The following is a 19137-nucleotide window of genomic DNA, read 5'->3' as shown; positions in this document are numbered from 1 at the left end:
GCCTTCTTTCACAAACCCACACACAGCTAACAGCTGTAGGCCCAGCTGATCTGTGGATGTGTTGGGAGAGTCTGAGTGTTCAGTGAGCTACACCCAGACTTACACAAACCACCCCACTGAACCTGCAGGCAGCCCCGCAGCAACGATGGCTCTAGGTCACACCTGTCCCTATCACCGAGCACAGTTTGACAGTTCATTATCACTATCGATGCCCAGTATGTACCAGAATACTCCAAAATATGAAACACTTGGAGATACTGTGAATTGCACCCAAGAACATAAAAGTATTTCCAGTTACTGCCTGAGCTCTTTTAAAAACTCCCCCCCTGCTGCAGAAAAGCCGACACAAACCCTGATCCATTTTCCCATTCTCCCCTTCACTTCCATGTGCATTTCCAACAAGCTTCAGAAAGGTATATGTGGAATATTTTCCAGAACGGGCCTAGAGTAAAATTCTGACAAATGCATAAAATAAGCAAGCTAGAAAGCAAGGTGAGCATTTTCATTGTTTCTGTCAATTTATAGTAACTCTAGTTACTTTTGGTACAGCACAAAAGATTATCTACGAGTGATTCAAGTGCATCCACTGACTCACAACAAAAAGCAGGGGAAACAAATCAGTACAATGTTGGTAAATAGAAGTGAGTTCAATTTATAGATATCTATACACAGAAACACAAACAATATGCAAACTAAAGACATGTATAATATAATTCTGTCTCCTAAAATTTGGCCTTTTCATAATCTGCAGCCCAAACTCTATTATAAACTTGCCATTTCAATCCAGACCTTTGACTTTCAAGAAAAGGCTTTCGGGAAAGACGCTGTTTGTATCTAGGCAAAGCTCTGAAAGGTAAAGTGATCACAGAATAATATTATCTTTATCTTACCAGACTAGTCACAGAGTTCAAACTGCAACAGCATTTCATACCACGCAGTAACGTCTCAATTTGTATGTAGCATGTGGGGCATCTGTGCTACTGAAAGCTGGGGGTAACGACAGCAGGATTTCCAGCTCCTGAGCTGACAATGGGACATTTCCGGGAAGGTGACACATCTGGGTTTCAAAGGCCTCCCCGGTCCATGGCTGGCACTGCTGAGTAGCAGGACTTCCTAAACACTCAGTACACATTGCAGAGGGCATAGGCACCTTGATGTAAATCGGATTTAACCAAAGAGGGTAGGAAGAAGCCCCACAGCCCTACAGAAACTTCAAGTGAGGAGAAAGCAGCTAGGACTTTGTGTTTTATATTCAGCCAACAAAGGACATGACTGTGTTTAAATTTCCAGCCAGGGAAACAGATTGACTGTTACCTTCAATAGGATTGTATGTAGTCACACTTATCTACAAGTACCCATGTGCCTAACCATTGTGCTGAGGCTAACTAAACAGTGACTGCTGAAAAGAATCAACTTACTTTCAAAACCTTTCTCCTGCCCTCTGATGAAATAATGAAATCCTTCACCAGAAGGTTTTCGTGAGCAACCTTTCTGGGCTAAGTGACAGACTGAATCGTTGCCACCTCCAAATTGCTGTAGCTTGCCCAGGTATTTCAGGCCTGTTTTGCTTTGCAAGAAATGCAGAAAGTCTTTTGTCTCTGAAAACAGAAAGATTTGGGGTCACACAGCAAAACAGAGGATGAAAAAATGAAAATTTTGGCTAAAAGCATCAACAGAGAAACTTAACAGTGATCTGCTGTGTTCAATAGTTTGCCCATGTGCCAAACCCCTGAGTACTGAGCTTGGGAAACAACTCCAGGATCATGATTATACTAAAGAAAGAGCAAGGTATGAAATACACACAACAGTTACTTCTTTTGCAGACTTCTCTGGGGTTGTCAGAAGATACAAGTTGTAGCACACAGCAGAGACTGTTAACAAAGAGCATTTAAAAGAAATAAACACCTGAAATCTTGCAAAGGACAGATGGAAAAACCCCTCCATGTTAAGAGCACTAGAATTCTTAAGCTTTGGACCCTGAGCTTCAGGTCAGACCTTTGTATTAGGAAAAGCTAACATCTGTGCTCAGGATAAGGCTCGATACTCAAAGGTCAAAAATAGGATGGATTTTATGAAGCTAGTCCAAGGCCATGGGCTGCCTCTTCCCTGGGAGTGTGCCCTGGGCGCTGTGTGAAGGCCATATATCCACCCCGAGAACTGAGAGCCAAGGTCCAGCTACAGAGCTGGCAGGGCAGGGCTCGTAGCACAAGCCACAAGCCGTTCACACTCCTTTCCCCATCTCCAGGGCCCTCAAAAAAGGCAGTGCCCAAAGGAACCCCAGGACCACGTGGGCTGTTCTAGCAGGCTAGACCTGCCCAACGACACCGATTGCTCAGCTCTGCGTGCTGCTCATCAGCTCAGCACTGCTACCGGGTCTATTCAAACTCGCCATGAAACACAGGCTGGGATGCAGGGAGCTTTGCAACTGGTATCCAGGGAATCCCAAAGTGGTGAATTCCATACTACGTTTATGGTCCTCAAATCAAAACTCTACACTTTCAAATGCACACACAGTCAAAGTGAAGAAAATTCCCACTCTTTCAATTTACCCGTCCTGTAACTAGTATTCCAGGAGTTTCAAAACAATGGCAAGCCAACTGCACCCTGTTTAAAAGTCTTTTTCTGTTCTAGCTGTTTACAGCTTTCTACTGGTAAATAGGGGAGAAAAGACGAGTGATTTATGAACGCTCACTTTAAAAAGTCAAACAACATATTAAAACAATACTTCATAGCATGGTGAAATAGAGTTAAGCAGACCAGTTTCACAGTGGTTTTTATAGAAAGAACATGCAGAGATTTTTGACAGGGGAAAAAAAAAATCTAAAGATGAAGAGAACTGCGTGTATTAGATGATGTTAAACCTTTATTTGTCCTAAAGCAAGAGATAAAACTCGTTCTGTCAGAGATCTATATAACATCTAAAAGGAGAGATGAAAATCACAGCTTTCCAATCTCAGCAATTTCCATGTACAAATATTCTAAGATGAGGCTGAGTGAAACCCTTCACCAAACCACATCCTGAAACCCAGTGCTGTTTCCAGCCTCCCTGTTAATACCAGCACGCAATGCTGATCAAATGACAGAAAACCAATCAAGTAGCAAGATGCATCTTGCTGTTCTCTTGAACGGCTGTAAACTCCCCGCTTTCAGTAACAGCCACACACTTTCTTAGCCACAGGCCTAATTGGCAGCGCTTGCCCATGGCTGCTTTGGCAATTGCAATGACCCAAGTTGTGCAAGCAAATAACAAGACCCTGAATTGACTAAGGAGTGTAAGAGTGACAGAAGAAAATATTGGCCAAGGGAATGCACAGGGAGCTGTATGTGCATCCTCAGGTGGTGCTCAAGGAGAACGTATATTTTAATTTGTAGCCCATTTGCTGCAAAAAGGATCGAGGTTTAAGATATGCCACGGAGTAGAATATGGCAATCCAAGCAAAGAAAAGGAAAACAACTTTTCTGTGTTTCTGAGAACAAATAGCTGTCTCTACCATCACATCATTGTTTTACTATTACCAGCTAATACAACAGCAGACAGAAAGTGCAGCTGCGGTCCACAGAATATTTGGCATTTCTGGCCCAGGCATAATCCCTCATGTAATGAAAAACCTATTTCTATTTCTGCATCCTCGCTACTCTTCATACTGAAGAGGCTTGCGTCTGTCTCCCATTTATTGAAGCTTATTCTTCATCCAGACAGCCAGGTCTGGTTTGTATTAGAAATTAGGTTTTAAATCACTATTTTTCCATTATTTATTTTAGGATTTTCAGGAAGCCTCCAGAGGTGAGGGAAAAAATTCTTCTTGTTGAAAAAGACCCTAATATGCTTAATGAACCAAGCCCCAAATCCCTGACCCATGTTAAAGAAATTTCATATTTTTGAGGTTCAAAACAAATTCTGGCTATAAAGACAATATTTTATTTTAAGAATTAAAAGGACCTAAAAATGTAAAAAAAAAAAAAAAAGTTATAAACTCCCCAGATCCCTGAGCTTTTCTTAATGAGCAGGGTCCGCTCTGGGCTCTTCCCTTCTGTTTTCTCATGTGGTTGGAGTTTTGCATTTCAGTGATTAATGGAGTCTCTGGATGTGGAAGGGGATATATATATGAAGAAAGAATCAACAGGTGAAATAAACTTTTGGCTCAATAAATCTTCTGGGCCTAAATTGCATCTTTTCTCTTTATGCTTTCTGCTGCCTTGTGGCCAGCTTTAACACGATTCTCTATTTTTAGGTCCCAACTCTGCACCACATTCCCATAAATGTGCAAGTTCTCTCCCTGGGAAAGACCTCCTAGGATACAGGCACATACTCCACTACTGTGAGGCGCCTGCACTGCGAGGCCGCGTTGCCCGTGTCCGGGACCTGTTGATACACCTGCTGTGAAACTCTTCAACTTCTGTTTAACTTTAAAGAATTTGGCATTTACCACAGACCAGAAAAGATGTGGCAAGGTCATATCTACCGTTATATTACCTTGGGACATTTGCTATGTACTCCTGACATTTTCCCAGCAACTATTAATTTTCTCAGCATCTCAGGCACTGTTTTCCTCTCTTTTAATGACTTTTAATAACTGAGCACAGAAATCCTCCAGCAGCAGCACATTCTCACAGAAGATCTATCTCTTTTCTTCTGCAAAAGAAAACATTACTGCTGTATTTTTTCAAGGGCCAATTCCAGCTGTGAGGAGCAAAACCTGACTTTGCTGATAAACCACACACCTTGGATCAAACTAGCTCCCCTAGAAGGACCCAGGGAGTTTATGGTTTCCATGTTTAGGAGGCAGAGCACAAAGTTCCTGATTTCAATTTGAAGATTTTTAATTGTGGTGTTCTGCCCACACAGGCTTCTTGCCGCTACGCTGCCAAACCTTTCAAGAGCAGCAGGTTGGCTTTGCACTTGCTCTTGGTACGGCTGTGCTGAAGTTGGCTGCTACAGCCAGACTGGGATACTGAGAGCCAGCAGTTCATGCCTTGCCTCCTGCTGAAGTCGACATGGGTAGGACCTGCTGACAACCTCCTGCCTTTCTTGTCCAACTCTTCAGCCCCTGATTACTACCTTAGCTGTAACACAGTTGTCTGCCCCTCGCAGGCAGTAGGAAGTCTCTCACAGGAGAAGTGAGGCAATTGGAAGGAGAAGATGCAAACACCCAAACTGTAGAACATAATTGCAGGAAGAGTGGGGTACACTCGGATCTAACCAAAACGACTGTTAACAGGCAGGTACAGGCACCATGTCGGACCTTTCAAAGGGTCTTGTCCAGTCCAGATCAATTCCTGAAAGGAATAAAGTGCTGTGGAAACAGCATAAACCTTCCCTGATGGCGAATGGGGAACAACTTCTGCCTCTGGCAGCAGGATGCAAAAATATCTTCTACGCTGTGGCTTTCCTCAGAAAGTATTTAGCAAGAAAAATGTTGGAAGAAATCAGCTGATCAACCAACCAGCAAATTAAAAAAAGCTTAAAATTAAATTAACTGCAGCACTGTTATGCATTATGTATATTACCTTTTAAAAATTAACCATGGCACAGAAGGATAAATCTGGACATCCCAGAGAAGAAAACAAACTAAACCCAGAGCATATTTAAAGCTTTAGGTAAGGTTCTGTAAGATCAACACGAGAGAATGAAATTCCTTTTCCATTTGGGAACTATATGAATACAAATGCTTGTCTCTCCTAGTAATTATTTAGTAATAGCCAAGATAAAGACATTAATAGTGCTTAATAATCACGCAGTGGGGCTCAACAGTGATTCTCTCATCAAATCTGCTCACATACAAGTCAAAACATGATTTATCTAACCAACCACATTCTTCACTTTGGCATTGTAATTCAAGCTTCTGATGTCAGAAATGATGATGAGAAACGAAGGAGGACAGAATTCGCTGAATATTAAGAAAGTATACATGCATCAAACAAAAAAAGGCCCTCTCCTTCCTAAACCTCTTACTCTATTAAACAGAATAGGCTTTGGCTTGCCCGTGCTCATGGTGGCCAAATTCAAAAGCAGCCTGCTGATACCTACAGGTTATCAAGAAGATAGAGCCAGTGTCTTCTCAGTGTATATCATAAGAGCAGGAGAGACAAAGGATGTACATTGAAATAAGGCTAAACCTGGATAAAAGGAACCAACAGTTTTTCTTCATGAGGACAGTCAGGCAGTGGAATGGGTTTCCTAATCTCCATCCTTGGAGGTCTTCAAGACCAGACTGGACTTCAGTGATGAGCCAGGTGTGGAGCAGAAGATTGGACTAGATACCTCCAGAGGTGTCTTGCAACATGAATTGTTCTTTAACCTTGTAAACCTAAATCTGGAGTGCAAGATGTGACTCAGGGATCCAACAGGGATGCTATTTTTCCTGGTTATAGCTACAAGGCTATCATATAAAGAGTGAATAACAAGGCACAACGTAAGGTGAATATGGTGTGCTAGGTATTCAAACTCACTGACCTTGGCAAGTCAATGACTTCATTACAAGATATACAGAATATAGAAGATGGCTGGGATTTTTTGTATCTGAGCAGTGAAGTGAACAGGTAGCTCCAAGTATGACGCAGCAAGGCTATACAGAATGGAAGTGTGAATAAGGAAAGCTGAAATGAACCCAAATCCTGTTTCTTAAACAATCTTAAATTACTGAAAGGAGGTAATTTCACCACAGTATGGTGAGTAAAGTTTTCTGACATTTCATGGGGATATATCGTTTCTCTTCCCACTGCTCAACTTCTTTTGCCTCATTATTTCTGTAGCCTGTTACCCTGTCCTATTATTTTCACAACTTGAATTTAATTCTTATTTTATTTTTGTCTTTCTGCAAGTTCCTTGAATACTCCTTGAATATTCTTGTCTCTTCAGTACACTTAAATATTTTTATTTGTGCTTTTTGCATGGCTTTCACAATAGCACAGTCAGAGCTATGTTAACCACCCATACAAAATCCATGTCACATCTTTCAATCTGCTATCAGCCCATTGAGGGTTATATATAACCCCACTGAGTTATATTCCTAAAAGCAAACACGCATTTCTACACTTAAATGAGTAAAATCTCTAAGAGCACCAATTGCAAAACAATGTGATGAGTTCCCAAAGAAGCACTGCAACAGATAATCAATATAAATGAATCCATAAACGATCAACTGGTGATCTCAATATAAACAGCTGCTAACAGAGCCATGTTTCCCTCGAGGGAAATGAGACGTTTTACCCTGATATTGAACATTGACTTTTCAGAGAGAATGACCACAGGTTTATTTGATAGGTATCTCTGGCTTGGTATTATATTAGCAAAATTTAATCTTCAATATCCCTTATGCTCATCCTTACCCTGAAAAATGGTCTCATCTCCGGATGCTGGGCTAGGTTATAAAGCATGTCTCTCTGAAGTATCTTAAAGCTTTTTCATCATATTTCCCCCTGACTTCCTCCAAGATTTGTTTTGCATTTACTTATCTCTGCTATCTCTTTACCCTGACAAGACTTCATACCTGTGATTCTGGGATTAAATCCTAAAGTACTAAAAAAATTCATAATATTCAGTATTTACACTGATGAAAGGGAGAATGGGCTCTGTTCCCCAGCCATTCTGACACCCGGGAGATTTTCCAGTTTTTCCATGGTTAGGATGATGAGAGTGCACGTAAAGCACAGCATGTGCTTCACAACTGAGAAAAAAAACCCAAACAAAAAAGCAAGCATCTCTGAGGAAGCCATTCTTGCAGCTTTGAGGAGAAGCAGCCAAAACCTGTACTACTAACTGCACTACTAAAGTACTGATTTTTAATACTATCTCCATAAAACTTCCAAAGTTAGCCACCGCTGTCCTGTTACACCACTTTGCTCATTTCTGTGATACTAACCTCCACCACAGCACATCCTTTGAGTAGAGCAGCATCATCTGGCAGAGCCTGCATCAGCTGGGCACTTACATCACTTGACACTATCACTACCAGCAGTTGTGAAAAATGTTTTCTCAGCTCCATCCTAGATGGTATTGTGCAATATGCATTAAAAACCCAACAAAAAGCTGCCCCTGAAAACACCCCCCCAGTAACACACGCAAGAAGACATCCTCTTGCCAAGGTTCCAGAGCGTGTTTGTTCGGCTGGGTCGCTAAGCAGAAAGGGTTTTCAATTTCAAGCGCTGAGCACCTGACAGCACGCTGTGAGTTACAGAAACATTAGTCTCACTCTAGTTTCAAGTGCTGAGGTTTACTGTATGAAAATCCTTGACAAAGACAAAGAGAATTGAACAGGCTGATAAGACTGCCCCTTCACACTGACAGGTAGCTACTTCCATTAGCTCTGAAATCTCTGCTCCGCAAAACAATAGGCACGTTGGCTTTTCTTGGAACAAATCTGTAGATCGAGCTCTTATTTTTTGACTCAGGAAAAGAGCAGGCAAACTATACCCAAATAATTCCACATAAAAATCCTCCTGTTCTTTGTGCCATTATACGTATACAGCAGCTGAAGCATTTTGTCGCTAGGAAAATTGTCTCCTTCACCTAATGGATCTCTCACACCTCTGGACTGTGAAATAGGATGCTGCGAGGCTAGAAAGCCATATCCAATGTTCCCAGAGCCAAGTTCTGCAGTTCCCAGCACTAGTGCAACATTTTCTTATGGAATGGGGCCAGATGCCTTTCCTTGAAAGGCTCAAAGTCTCTGCTCTCGGAGGCAGCATCAGACAAGCTCACTCTTTTTTCTCCCAGATTGACTGATACCAGTCAATAACAATCAACCACCGTGTGACATTTAAAATATGACAGGCATATTCGAAAATTTAATTATTGCCCCTGAACTGACACCTATTTTCAATGCAAATTTAAGAACAGAACCTTCTGTCATCAGCTAATCTTGCAAGATGCAGAGCTCCCTCGGTTTACATTGATTTCAAGGGAATCTGATAGCAGTGATTGGCAGGCAGGTGACCTCTGCCTCTCAGAACTTCCATCCTTGCATGATTTTCCCTATTTTTTCAGTCTTGGCTTCCAAAATGTCTAACATATTAGATTTCAGTAAAGTCTGAACAAGACAAAGTCAGTGGTTTTCTGACTCTACAAGGCAAAAACAACAAATGCAACGTAAGAAATCAAATGAAACGAAGGATGCCATTCATCAAACACAACTCGGAGAGAGAGAAAAAAAATCAATTGATAGATAAGATAGCCACTTGAGCAAACTGCTTTGATGAATCCTGATCTGTGGAATCATGGTCAAAAAGACAATTGGACTTACAAGTGGAAGAAATTGCCGATATGAATGAACAAGAACCTTCACACAAGCACTTACATTAGCAAATATCTGACTCATTGGTGGGAAGAAAATAATTCAAGTTGATAACACCTGAAGAATGCAATTTTATGCAAACTACGGTATGTACTCATCTTTGACTTAAAGATGATACTTCTACTTCCAAGTCTAATTTTTTCAGAAAGTCTACACATTTTATTGTCTGACTGCCTCAGAAACAAATTAATACTTTTGCATGTACAAGAGGGATAGCCAAATCTATTAACCATTTATTTGCCTGTATGTCTTTTACCTTGCTATGATGCTTTCTAACAGCAAGATATTTACCAAAATATTTGTTCAGTACCTAGCTATTTTTCAGCCTTTAATTTTAAATAATAAAAAGACATTTCCATTTGATTAATTGATTCACTTTGACAGTTCAGCCCTTCCTATAACACAGAAGTGAATATGTTAAGTTTACACAGAAAAATGAAATTTATCTTAAACCTCATCTGTCTTCAAGGCCAAGTAACATTGAAGAATAAATGAGAAATAATATTTTCATGTGTAGCATATGCACCACAGTGCAAGCATGCTGTTCTCACAATTTCTTTCTATCGTTTTCCTTTTATTTTCCCTGTATCATCTTGCACATCATAGCAGCAGATAAAGAATTACCAATACTCTAGAAGTTATCAGTGCCAGTCTATTGTAGCTTTTAATTTCCAGGACAAATAACAGGGTTTAGTTTTTATTTTTTAAGGAAAGTCTGAATTACCACATTTTAACATGCTGACATGTTGATGGTCAGATGTTCTTTGGTGCTCAGAATTAGATTGGCAGAAATCAGAACAGCGCAGGGGCTTAAAAAAAATGTGGTATTTATGTTTGGCAGCAACTCCTTTGAGAAAAACACAAGGTGACTCTCTTTTTCCTCTCCTCCGCCTTTTTTATACTTCTTTCCCCTCTAAGTTTGGCATGAATCTAAAGAGCTAAAAACTAATTTAACATGACAAATGCTTTCATCACTCCCTTAACCTCTGAAGTGAACACTCTGACAAAGACAATATGTGTGGGATATGCTTTCATTTTGACACTTTATAAATTACTTTCTTGTAACTGGGTTTTACCACCAGTCCAATATCTTCAGGATGACCTAATTTGAATGGTTGGTTCTACATTCTTCATATGTCACCCCAAGATAATAGGAATAACTCCTGGGCTTTGTGAAGTGACGTAGGTCTCAGACAGGACCATAGGAGGATTTTATTTAGACACTGTGTGCTGGAATATACCAAAATGTTGTGCAATACTACCAACTTACACCTTGCATTTCATTTACATCCAGCTGCTGAAGAAACAGGAGAAGCAAGAAACCTGGCTTTAAATAACCAGACAATATTTCTACGCCACGTAAGGAACAAGGTAACTGAAGTGATATTTTCCTATTCTCTGCTATTAAAACTAGTAGAACCCTCAGCCACAGAAACACCTGGAAATACTCTTTTTCATGGGAATGATCTGATTTTTTCCCCCTCTGTCTATTCCTTTAGAGAAAAAGCCACAAAATTGCTTGATTTATTTTCAACTTGGTGAATTTAATACCTGCTGAGGTTTCAGAGGTATCTCTGCCAGTAATTCAGGTATAGAACAGTACGTCTCAGATGGCAAACTGTTTGCATACAAGACCAAATATATTTTACCCATATATATGTCATATCAGAGCAGACCAGTTTTAGAGGAAGATTTAGGAAAATTCAGATAACAAAAGAGTCTGTTTAATTAGCTAAACTTTGATGGCAATTTATAATCTAGCCCATCAATCTACATGCATCTTAAAAAAGAAAATAAAACCCAAAGGTTTTTTTTTAAACAAGACATACTGTGATCATTTTGAACAATGTTTTACTTCATACAATCTCAGCAGTATCCTTATTAAATATCAATTATGCAGGGTGGGAAAAAGTTCGAAGGGTTATTATGCACTATGAATTTATTTTTAGAGCTTTAAACATATTGGCTTTTCATTTTATTTTTATTTTTGTGTCATTTTATTTTTATTTGTGTGTCATCAGAAAGGCAATAAGAATGCCTAAATGCTGTTTTCAATGTTTATTCTTTTCTACCTGTTATGATACTTATTTTGCTTGTCTCTTTTAATCACCCCTCATTAGAAATGTTTTTGTGCCACCCAAACTCTTTGACAACCCTCTGAACGTCCAACATTTAGACCTGTAGACAGCATTGTTTTCCATGATCTATCCATATCAATTCCCCCATCTCTTATTACAGAACAATTAATTTAAAACTCCTGAAGACTGTCAGAACTTCAAAGGATTCTTTCAATGTAATTTACCTCACGTTTGCCAGCACTGCCTTTGTCATTGAGCCCTGCAATAGCCTTGATTAGCACTGATATGATCATCTAGCCTAGATATAATGACAAACCTAAGCAACAGAACCATTTGCTGCAAAATTTTGATGCCTTTTACCATGACTATCACTTTTAGCTGATGTAACCCCAGTGACACAACCTCTGCTACGGTGGAGAGCAAGAAGTTTTCTTTGTGGACATGTATGGCACAAAAACTTTATGGGCACTTTTAAAGCCTCTTCTATGCTCAAAGTTTGGACAGCAAAATACATCAGGAGGAGCTACTGCAAAATGGAGCATTGCCCTTCCTCCTGCACATCCTGGGAGGACTCAAGATCTCTCTTCATCACAAGACTGCCAGCTCTCCTAGTAGATGACCAGGTCTCGCTTTCTCCCTGTCTCAATGATGACGACAGAAGTGTCTGATCTGAACAATACTCTGGTCACCAATTTTGGAAATAGAAAAACATTTTTCCTCCTGACAGAGCAAGACAGAGTCATTTTGTGTTCACAGCGGTTCAGGGTTCAGTAGGTCGGGAGCTCCAAAAGACCTGCAGAGGAGTGGGTAGCTGGTATTTTGCATCGCTGCTCCTTCCCAGGAGAGAGGATCTTTAGTTTTCCCAGGGCTCAGGTTCTGCACATACCCAGGAGAAGGTAAGCTGCCAGAGAAGGCAGAACAAGGAAAGGTTCTTCAGGTTTTTTACATTAAAGGAGATGATCTTGTGCCTTCAGTAGGAAGCACCTTCAGTTGCACTACTGCAGGACAGCAAGTCCCAGAAATGTGATGTATGGATTAGTTTATGGCTGATGGCTTTACACCTGCTCTTTGCCACGTGGAATGAATCGTGTAAGTCTTTCCTTTGAGTGAGAGAATTAAATCACAGAATGGCCTAAAGCACATTCCTTTTACCTTTCTGTTGTTCTCACACACCTAAGGCAATGCAACTTCTCCCTCTCCTCTCCCATCACTTTCAATCCTGATCACAGTGGATCCATCAAATTTATACAGAGGATTAACTGCAGCTCTTTGCTGGCACTCACAGCTACTCTTCAATCTATTTACTCTTTACTGGGTATGGCATCAAACTTTTCTGGTAACTTTTTATTATTTAATTCTTGAGCCAAATAACTGTCTTCCTAAAACCTGCTTTCTCATGTTCACTAGTCAACTCTATCGTGCTCATCATTCTTTAGTCAGGAAAGACGACCTCAAAAGCTTTTGTCAAAACTGATCACTTATGTCATTACTTGAAACGATAGATCATTCATCAATTATGAGCCAATGCATTGCCTTACATTCTCTCTTGTCTTAGCATATGAAAGTGTATAAAGCAATATTCACGCTGCAAAGCTTTGCTTTAGATTACAGTAACCTAAAGACCAAGGAAAATACGTTCTGTAATCCATCACTTCACAGTTACGCAGACGATTAAAACATTCACCTCGCAGTATATCATCTCCCATGTGCATAATCACTCAGAGCTGCTGTACAGTAACTGTCAAGTTCAATAAATCATCTGCTTCCCAATCTTTGTATTTATGTATTGAACTAAGCCTGTTACTCTTCCGAGTTTTTCTACAGAAGGTATAGAGAAAGATGGTTAGCCCTGCAGCATGGAGTATGCTGGGATATAGGCCTGGCATGAAGAGACAGCAGCAGTGACAGAACTAGTCAGCTTGCTCAAATAGAGAGAGCAGGAAGAAACTTCAGTACATCTTTATACAGCTTCTGGGCGCTATATGTGAGATGAACTAAAACCCACACAGAATAGGTCTGGAAAGTATTAACAGCAAACATCAACAAGCTACCCTAATTATGCCAGTCGCTCAGAGAAGCTAGAGAGTTTGTGCAGTATGTTATTTTCATCAACATATTGCTGAATGCACTTTAAAAGGTACAAAACACACAGCTACTTTGTGTAGAGACTTTAAAAAAACCTGCTAAACAGCAGACAGCAAGGAGGATACCGGGGTGGGGAGGGAGCAGCCATCAGAAATAAATTAAATTAAGAAAGAAAAAAAAATTACAAGTGCACATGAAAAGGTCTGGAGAGAATACAGGAAGAATTAGAACATGGTATAGTCATTATTAGTATATTAATCACAGGAAATAAGCACAACATTTAGAGTTTCCTTCCTATTTTTGCCCATAATATACTAAGGATGTGTGGACTATGGAAAATAACAGCATACAAAAAGGAATGATCTAACTGTTCAGATCAAACACCACCAGTTTAGGCATGCAGACAGATATAGACTGATACTTATTAATCAAAACAATTCTGCCTTTTTTCTCTAAGTGCACTGTGCGATAGCAATGTCTGAGTTCAAATGCCAGTAGCTTCTTATATTTGTCTGAATTCAGCACCTGCCACTACTTTTTCCAAACATTTTTTAAACATATGGTAATTAATCAGCATAAGGAATAATAATTTGATTTGCTCAGTAAGAACATGGATTTTGGAAACAAAGCAATCCTTTGATCTGCTGACTTTGCACGTGCCGACATAACCGCGTGACGCGAGATGGAAAACGCAGCTTACCTATGAAGTATGCTAGCAGGATGGCCAGCAGGACTGCAGCAGCGATTGCAGATAAAGCAGCACATTTCCAGCTACAGTATTTGGAGGGCTTTTTCAGCTTGAACGCATTCCTGGAGAATGTATTTCTAGGTAACAGTCTGGGAGGTGGAGTATAAACTGTTCCTGAGGTCAGCGGGTAACCAGGGGAAGAACTACTGAACAGCGGAGTAGTTCCAGAAGATGTCTTAAACAAGAAATGCCTGAAAAACATCAAATGGAACATAGTTGAAAATGGCAAGTCCTGCAGTTGAGAAAGCATATCTTCCAGCTGCTGTAGCATGTTACATTCAACTGAAAAGAGACAGCATTTTGAAGGAAAAATAAGGAGATGGGAACTCGCACAGTATTTTTGTTACTGGAGATAAACTACACTAAAACACATTGTCACAGATATCTCTGGTCAGGGTATCTTAATCCTTTCTGTGGTGAGATGCAACTTGACCAGACACTAGCCATCATGCCACCGTGACCAGTGACCTTTGAGTACCAGTTGGGACTGTGCCTGCCAGAAGTGTGAGCAGTCCAGTAACAAAGCTCCTAGTTAGACATCACATCACCATCAATTCCTTTTTGTCTGTGTTTGACTAGGACAAAACAACCGATTCCACTACAAAATACCTGTAGACTTATTATGACAACAGAACACTCGACTCTAGAGGAAAGCACCCATTCTGAGTTCACAGGTTCACACAGTCTCCCTGTGGGACCTGCTACCCAACAGATAGCCTAAGGAAAAAACTAAAAAGCTGAGTCTCATTATCACCATTGGCAAAAGCTGTCAGCAATAAATATTAAGGGCATAATAAGCAGAAAAAAAATGTCCTGTAAGAAAATATTTTTGCCAGAATTAGAATGAACTTTCTGGTTTTGGTTTGTTTGTTTTTGCTTTTTTTTTTTTTTTTTTTTTAATGGTATGGAGTTTTGATTTGAACAAACTAAGACAATCATTCAAAGCAGAAGACTTAGCAGAAAAAAAGAGGACTTCAACTGCCCATACTTTTGTGAAGAAGAAAATAAGGGACAAAATATACTACCCAACAAGTTCTCAGAAAATGCTGCCAACACATTCCAGATGGAGAAAATGGAGAGAACAAGCTAGAAGTCTGGATTCTCTAGATCAGCTTGCCACAATCAGGAAGAACTGACTCCAAGCAAGTTCCCAGTAAGCAATAAAAACAGAACAACAGAATAAAGGCAGGGCGTCTTCAAGACAGACACTTGTTTTGAGACAAAAGAGCTTTGAATATCTGTTCCATACCCCATTCCAGCATTCCAGTGCTCCCCAGAATCAATGAAAACGAAGATGCCCCAAAATAAAACCATAGCCAAAAATAGCCCAAATCTTCCCTCAGATGTAAAAAAGTGTAGTCAGATCAGAATCCATCATGTCACTCTCAAACTGCCTGTTACAACTTTAAATCAGTTTCAGTCACTACTGCTTATTGCAAGAATGTTTTGGAAGTTTGAAACCAAAGTATGTTTCCTAAGTGCATTTCCCACCCCATCACCATGCCCGTGTATACAGGATACTGTATCCGTATTATACAGAATAACCAATGTGATTTAAAACTGTATCAAAGGATCTGTTCTGAAATGAAACCCAGAGCATAGGAAATTGCATGGAATTTGCATACAGGTAGGAGATGTTACAAAGCTTGGCTGGGTTTCCAAGCTTTATGATTAAACGTTCACATTTGAGGACAGTCTCTGAAAACATGCTCTTCTTTCATTGAGGTCATTTATAAACCCTATTAACGAACATGAAAAATCACTTCCTTTGACACTACCTTTGTTTTTGGGTGTGGTTTTGGTTTTGTTTGGTTGGGGGTTGTTTAACCCCAAATGCCCAGGTACATCCCTTACAACAGCGATCAACAATTATCCCCTGAGTGCCAGCATTTGCTGTGGTAACTTTTCTCTATGATTTAGAGACGCCACAGAGAAACCTTCAGGCACAGGAGTATACAACCAGGAGTGGTTGTTATCTCAAGGAGACTAATTCTGTCGATTTTGTTGTTGCATTTTTAAATGCAGTATTTGTAAATCAAAGAAAGTAGAACAGAAAGGGAATATTCTAACCAGTTCCTTAAAAGCAACTGTCCATGAGTTTTTTCAAATAGCATTGCTCTCTTTCCCTCGTCAGCGAGGCTCATTAGATGTTAGTAATTTCTTTTCTGCATATTGGACATTAGCAATGGGAAAACACAGTAAAGGCAAATGCTAAAAGGGTTTCCCCCTCTAAACGACTGAGACTTTTAAATTAAAAACCAGACCTTCCAGTTACAAGGAAGCAAGAAATAATGAAAGTCTGATTTCACAAACACTTCATTTTAAATGTTTCTTTACTTTGCAACAATTCAATTAAAATAATGGTTGGAAAAATGATGTTATCAGGCCAGTTGTGTTACACTAGATGTATTGACACTTCTATTCCTTTTGTCTGGTTAAAACCCAATTAACACGTGTTAGCAGAAGCTGTTTTAGTCCTTTCTCTTGCTCTCCGGTGTTGGGAACAGAATAACATTTCCATGATGGGACACAGAGCCAGAGGAAGGAAGGACAGAAGGACAGGGAGACCTGGTGAGACAAAGCCAAGCAGGAAGGCTCATCTCTCATCCCAGTTAACTCTGAATCTGCCTCAGCCCAGGACCTCTTGTCCTTATGAACCCCCCTGGCATCAGCATCCCATTTCTGGTATGGAGCGAAGGGTCTACAACAAACACTTCCCGCAGTTCTTTCTCTCTTCCTGTCCCAAAGCAGATCTCAGAGAATCCAACTGGAAATTTGCAGTCCTCAGCACTGTCTTTATGTGAAATGTCAAAGTGTTTAAATCCAGGAAATTTGTGCTCTCTTTAGGTGAGAAGGCAGCGACAGCACCAACAGGAATTTTAATATGCAGCACTGTTAAAGTAAACTCAGATATATAATGAAACTCTGCTCCCATTAAAACTGAATTAATGACTGCCTAGATATGTTTTAATAGAACATGTCAATCACACACTGTTTCATGTGAGAAGGAAAAAAAGTAGGAAAAAAGTAGTTCTGCTGTCATCCACTTGGAGAGACATAAAGAAAACCAAAACACTTACCCCTGCAAACATGATCTCTATTATAATGTTAAAACTGATCCAAACTTGATAGAAGCACAAAAGGCTGACTGCAATGGATACATGGAACGGTGTCACCCTCAAAGGAAAACTCAAAAACTAGTTGGATAAACTGAACTTTGTCACACATGCAAGTGGTAACCATGAAGAGACAGCACACCAAGATAAGGGATAGTAATTATGCCTTAATTTTTTTAGAAAAGACATTTAACTGAGGATATGTTAAATATCCACCAAGGCCTTTGGAAAACTGGCATTGCATTCCTAAACTGGAGACCAGATTAGCAGAAACACAGGACTGAGAACGTAACGGGCAAAATACTGGGACCCCTGAGTTTTGCACCTAGATTCAGCTATTAATGGAAATAAATTGACTTGTCTCAACTCTATCCCTAAACCAAATGATCTATGGCTGTATTTTTATGTGGGATTTGACATGCTCTGGCACAACCAATTGTCTGCGGGCCCAAGCTGCACAGAGAGAACACGAACATTTATCAACATTAATTACTGGCTCACAGCGGTAAGACTGGGAGGTATCGTACAATGACTGCTTATGAAAAGAAATGATCTTATATTTGTACCCAGTCAGTTAGTTTCAAATAGATTCCATATTAGAATTAAAAAACCTGTATGTTCTCTGTCTTACCTGTTCACCTATCAAACACTATTAAGTCAAACACACCTTCTACCTCACAATTAACACCGGGAAGATGTTCCCAGACTGGGAAACTACAAAAATCTGATTGTCAGCATATGATTCAGTAATTTAAGCATCCACAAAAGCTATGGATGGTGCTTGCATTCTACTCACAGAAGATAAGTTCACCCTGTAGCCCTCGGTGCTTTCCGCTACCCTCTGCAGCTTTTGGGGCTGCAAATGCACCCCTCTGGTTTTAAGCAGCATCTACTCTGATGTACTGGATCACAGGCAGGGACCTCATCACCAATGCCAGGAGAAAGGTGACATCTATTAAAAGTTGAGCTTGCAAGGGAAAATTTGTCCACAGTTGTGTGGACTAATGGCAAATGGAAAAAGCTATATTTTTCTTTGTTCATTAATTCAGAGCTCTCTATAGCATTTATTTTCCCACAGGTCAAAAGGACCTCTGGTGTTCAGGGAATAGTGGTCTGACAGAGACTGTATTAACTCCCATATTCTTTGAAAGAACAATCTCTTTTTTTTTTTTCTTTTCTTCCTGCTTTCTGGCCAGATTGTCATGGCAGCACACCGCAAGAATCGGCTGAGAGAAAAAAATAAATTGTTTTTGCGATGAAAAACTGTAATAGGAAGGAAGAACAAGATACTTTCTAACATAAATTGCTTCTTTCCCTCCTCATACTATCCCCTAAGCTTACACCATATGACAAAAAACCACAGAGAGCTGTAATGCTCCAATTGTCTTTCTGCATAGGGGTTTTTTTTATAGGTTTTAAATAGTAATTAATAAGTAGGAAAGATACATACTGAGAGAATAGTAAGAGCTCAATTTAGTGGTTCTTGGACTTAAAAACGTCATAGAATCACAGAATGTACTGAGTTGGAAGGGACCCATAAGGATCATCGAGTCCAACTCCTTCAAGCTGTGGTAAAATCACATCTGTCTATAATTTTATAGGACATTTATTCTTAGCAGAAAATAAATGATGCAATATGGAACATAACATGCTGGCTCTCACCGGGGAAAAAATATCTTCTGTAGTCTGCTAAGTCCTTCAAAAGAGTAGCCATGAGTTGTTTTATGTCAGTGGAAGCCTCGAGTGGCTGCCAAATTCAGACACTGAAGTGCTGTGGCAGTTTTCTAACTTCCATGCAAAAAGAAACCGAGATTGAA

At 39.9% G+C, this 19137-nt stretch overlaps 1 protein-coding gene across 6 annotated transcripts in view; it reads right to left on the bottom strand.

The window, feature by feature from the left end:
• Positions 1 to 19137, bottom strand: part of TENM2 (teneurin transmembrane protein 2) — a gene marked incomplete at both ends in the record, with an annotated part of 509065 nt that overhangs the window by 150140 nt on the left and 339788 nt on the right. For all 6 annotated transcript variants that reach the window (XM_084268596.1, XM_084268597.1, XM_084268598.1 and 3 more), the window contains one exon: positions 14157 to 14395. In XM_084268596.1, coding sequence (XP_084124722.1) covers positions 14157 to 14395 — 239 coding nt within the window. The remainder of the gene's footprint in view (positions 1 to 14156; positions 14396 to 19137) is intronic.

The sequence above is a fragment of the Gallinula chloropus genome, assembly GCF_964237585.1.
Source record: "Gallinula chloropus genome assembly, chromosome: 10".
Classification (NCBI taxonomy): Eukaryota; Metazoa; Chordata; class Aves; order Gruiformes; family Rallidae; genus Gallinula; species Gallinula chloropus.
Note: the sequence above shows the minus strand (reverse complement) of the source record. Positions and strands in the feature narration are given on the sequence as shown.